At 39.8% G+C, this 5,000-nt stretch overlaps 1 protein-coding gene across 1 annotated transcript in view; it reads right to left on the bottom strand.

Moving 5' to 3' along the window:
- Positions 1-5,000, bottom strand: part of LOC115215900 (thioredoxin domain-containing protein 16-like) — a 117,360-nt gene that overhangs the window by 96,278 nt on the left and 16,082 nt on the right. The window contains exons 2-3 of the mRNA XM_036509237.1: positions 4,784-4,875; positions 2,628-2,698 (exon numbers count right to left, since the gene is read on the bottom strand). Coding sequence (XP_036365130.1) covers positions 2,628-2,698; positions 4,784-4,875 — 163 coding nt within the window. The remainder of the gene's footprint in view (positions 1-2,627; positions 2,699-4,783; positions 4,876-5,000) is intronic.

Genomic DNA, 5,000 nt, shown 5'->3' with positions numbered 1-5,000 from the left:
CACACACACACATGTACGCATGGCATATATCGTATGTCTATGTGTATATTGGTATTCTCTTATTCTTCTACTTGTTTCAGTCATTTGACTGCAGCCATGCTGGAGCACCACTTTTAGTTGAACAAACTGACCCCAGGACTTATTCTTTGTAAGCCTAGTACTTATTCTATCGGTCGCTTTTGCTGAGCTGCTAAGTTACAGGGACATAAATAAAAGAAGTTCCAGACACCCAGCTGAATACTTGACGGACACTGACTTTGCTGACGACATCGCTCTTATCAGTGATTCTCTCTCCAATGCCCAGTCTCTTTTACAATCTCTCGAACAAGCCTCAAATTGTGTAGGTCTTTACCTCAATGAGTCCAAGACTGAATATGTAAACAAGTGCCTGTCCAACAGTGATTGCATCATCCATACTCTCAACAATGCGCCCTTAAATATGGTTTCTGATTACAAATATCTTGGGTCATACATATCATCTGGAAAAGACTTTCTAACTAGAAAGGGTATGGCCTGGTCAGCCTGTAATGACATGCATAAGATCTGGTCATCAAATCTAAGTAGAGATTTCAAACTTAAAATCTTCAAAGCCAGTCGAACCAATCCTACTATATGGCTCAGAAACCTGGACGTTATCAAAGAAGCTTGAGAGGCGGTTGGATGGAACCTACACTCGCCTCCTTATGAGAGCTCAGAATCTCTCGTGGAGGTGTCATCCAACCAAAGTACAACTATATGGGAAACTACTACCTGTGTCATCTCTTGTGAAAGGTAGGAGAGTCCAGTTTGCTGGACATTGTTGTAGAGCTGAAAACGAGGCAATTTCTACTCTTCTCCTCTGGAAGCCATCTACTCGCAATACCAGAGGGTGCACACTCTCCTAACCTGATGTAATCTCCAGGGATACAGGCATCCAGCAACAGGACCTCCGTAATGCCATGATGGACCGTGAAGTCTGGCGTAGCATGGTAAATTCCATTGTCTCGACCACGGTTGAACAATGATGATGATGATGAAATACAGGTTGTCAAGTGATGATGGGGTGTGGGGGACAAACACAGACACACAAGCACGCACACACACACACACACACACACATATATATATATATATACACGACAGGCTTCTTTCAGTTTCCATCTACCAAATCCACTCACAGGGCTTTGGTTGGCCTGAGGCTATAGCAGAAGACACTTGCCGAAGGTGCCTCCATGCTAGTGGAGTGCTAAGAGTACCATCGGAGTGTGATCGTTGCCAGAGCAGCTAACTGGCTTACATGCTGGTGGCATGTAAAAAGCACCATTTGAGCGTGATTGTTACCAGTGTTGCCTTACTGGCATGTGAAGAAACACCATTTGAGCATGGCCATTGCCAGTACCGCTTGACTGGCTCTCGTGCCAGTGGCACATAAAAGCACCCACTACACTCTCGGAGTGGTTGGCGTTAGGAAGGGCATCCAGTTGTAGAAACTCTGCCAGATCAGATTGGAAGAAACAGTGAGCATAGAAAAAACATCAAATTCAAGTCAGCAACTTTAAATATGGCACCATACCTCCAAACATTTGATCATATATAAATATCAGCATGGTTCTTAAACATATAAAAATATACATATACAAAAAAACACAGAAGGTAAAAAATATTTATGCGAATAAAAATACAAATATATAGAACGGCTTATCAAAAAGGTAAATACAATTGACTAAAAATTCTAAATAAACTAAAATAAAATAAAATATGAATTGACTAAAAAAATTTTTACTCCCCTCACTCAAAAGAGTACGTCCAAAAAGTTCAATTCGTAAAACCATGGTAAGTTAGAGTCCAGGAGCAAAAAGAGTTCCACAAAATTACGTCAAACATACCTGTGACCATTTCAGCAGTTCAATTGCTGTGGTTTGATTATAGTTAAAGGGCATCTCGGCAATAACCCCCTCATCAGGATGAACAAGAAACTCAAACAAAACCAAAAAAATGTTTGGAGATAAGAGTGTTATATATAAAGTCATAGACTCGAATTTGATGTCTGTTTTATGATCGATGTTTCTTTATTTCTGTCTCAATTACATTTGAGATCCTTCGTTTTTGCAGTCCTATAAACCCTTTTTGCAGTTCCATAAAAAGAGACAAAAATGATTTCTTATTGTGGAGTGGCTGTGTGGTAAGTAGCTTGCTTACCAACCACATGGTTCTGGGTTCAGTCCCACTGCGTGGCATCTTGGGCAAGTGTCTTCTGCTATAGCCCCGGGCCGACCAATGCCTTGTGAGTGGATTTGGTAGACGGAAACTGAAAGAAGCCTGTCGTATATATGTATATATATATGTATGTGTGTGTGTGTTTGTGTGTCTGTGTTTGTCTCCCTAGCATTGCTTGACAACCGATGCTGGTGTGTTTACGTCCCCGTCACTTAGCGGAACGGCAAAAAGAGACCGATAGAATAAGTACTGGGCTTACAAAGAATAAGTCCCGGGGTCGAGTTGCTCGACTAAAGGTGGTGCTCCAGCATGGCCGCAGTCAAATGACTGAAACAAGTAAAAGAGTAAAAAGAGTATATATAGACACACGATTGTCATAGACACAAAATCCAGTCAGATATTTAGATTACATATTAACAGTGAATACTAACTTGTATAAAAATACCTTTGAGTTCACTTTTGGTTCATTGCACTCGATGTCTTTGACAGTGGAACAATCAATCTTGGAAGTTGAATAAGAAACGATTTTATTTAATTAAAATTAGAAGAAAGGGAAACATCAAATTTTTAAATAGTAATAACAGCAGAAATATTTTAGTTTGGAATATGATAAATAACAATAATGGTAGAAATGTGTGTGTGTGTGTGCATGCACACGTGTGTGTATGCAGTATTTAAGTGCATGTGGTGCATTTGTTGATAATTTTACTTGCAGTTGTGTCTATTAATTTGGCTTTTAGAATATACTTTGGACAATTTCCTTCAAACAGTTCTGGACAAACCACCCACACCCGGATATGTCTCCTCAAACAATAACTCTCTGCTCGAATGGGCCTTGGTGCCCAAATCCTGAATTGAAAGACTTCGCCAGGTGGTGCTATTAAGTTAGACATGGCCTGGGCCAATACTGGCCAAAACCTTTCTAAGTTATTCTAAGTTAAGTTATACACATAATATGTAAGCATGTGTGTGTGTGTGTGTGTATTGTTTCTGCTGCCATAGTAACATCAGTTGTTTTATTGTTAAATCCACAAGATTATGGTGCTGCTTAATCAATGTTCTGGAATAATACATTCAATAACACCAGCTTTCCCGATTGACCACAGCACCCATGGCCACCCAGACAAGATGCTAGCGTCAGTCAATTCCTCTTCGTTTTGCAGCTTCATTTTAGAGACCACAGTTATTACTTGAGGATGTCAGTCAACAAAGGAGTTCCAAGATGGATAGATGTAATCTCCAGGGACAGCAGGGAATGTATATCTTATTTATTTACTGCCCACAAGGGGCTAAACATAGGGGGGACAAACTAGAACAGACAAACAGATTAAGTCGATTACAACGACCTCAGTGTGTAACTGGTACTTATTTAATCGACCCCGAAAGGATGAAAGGCAAAGTCAACCTCGGCAGAATTTGAACTCAGAACACAGTGGCAGACAAAATACCGCTAAGCATTTTGCCCGGCATGCTAACATTTCTGCCAGCTCGTCACCTTAGGGAATGCATATCTGCTACTGTGTAGGCTTTATATAACACATTTTGGGATATCTGTAGCCATAGGCTTGAAGTTCATTAACAGGGTGTACCTCTGATGGTAACAATAAGATAGATACTTCTTTCTATTGTTGGATACTGTTGGCTGGTGGACTATATGCAGTTTCTCATGGAAGCAGTGTTGTTAATTATGGGTTCAGATGGGGCCCCATTAGTGATGCTTTATGTGTTGCTAAGTAAGCCATTTCCTTGATCCTAGAATCCCCAAATGAAGAGGGAGAGATGCAGATTTCTCTGTCCCTGCACCTGAAGAAGTGAGTGTATCTTCCCTTGAAGTCATTGGTTGTTGTGCCTATGTAGTCACTTATGATGCCACACTAATAATTACCATATTTGATGGCCTATAAGACATGGATTCACTGAAGCTCCGGCGTCTGGCGACGGACTTGGTAAACGCCCACAAAGTTGTCAACCACCTCACCAATAACAACACTGAACACCTTTTTGATTTCCATTTGTCCAATACACGTGGACATGCCTACAAAGTCAGAAAACAACACAGCTCCCATGACTTTCGGAAACATTTTTTCACGCTCAGAGTTGCTGAAGCATGGAATAAACTGCCTGCGTCAGTTGTTGACTGCCATGACACTGCATCCTTTAAGGCCCTCATGCTTTCCGAAATCCGTCGAAACTGCACCTGATTATATATACACTTTAGATGAGTTGTAGTGCACCTGAGCACTGTACACAATGTTTATTATTATTATTATTATTATTACATCTATTTTTTTTACTCCAAAATTGCTTTAAAAATCCCCCTGCATCAAGTGCACTCAATGTAGGCTCAAAACTCGCTCAAAATGGTATGAATGTTTACAAAACGTAACAGTAACAGGGATTAATGATGGGAAGAGAGAGAAGGAGAGTAACAGATGTCAGAATGTTTCGTTGCATTTAAATTCTGATTTACCAAACAATGAAGAAAAACAAAATAAAGAAATTGACTAAAAATATTTGTTTCAGATATATTCCTCGTTTGTAGGATGACAATTAGTTTGTTAATGAAGGCAAGAGAAAGTCCACTTACAAGGCCAACTTTGAAATCATAGTTCCGAAGGACGTCAGCAGAATGTTCAAACATTTCAAAGAAATCTTCCTTGCGTTCGTATGTAGGAATAACTGCAAGAAAAAAATTGAAAATTGAGAGCAAACCATTCAAAGAGGAGGTAAAAAAGAAAATACTTGTGCCACAATAATGTTTAAGTCTCTCTCTCTTTTACTCTTTTACTTGTTTCAGTCATTTG

The sequence above is a fragment of the Octopus sinensis genome, linkage group LG1 (genome assembly GCF_006345805.1).
Source record: "Octopus sinensis linkage group LG1, ASM634580v1, whole genome shotgun sequence".
Taxonomy (NCBI): Eukaryota; Metazoa; Mollusca; class Cephalopoda; order Octopoda; family Octopodidae; genus Octopus; species Octopus sinensis.
The sequence above is the reverse complement of the archived record's forward strand: the minus strand, read 5'-3'. Positions and strand labels throughout refer to the sequence as shown.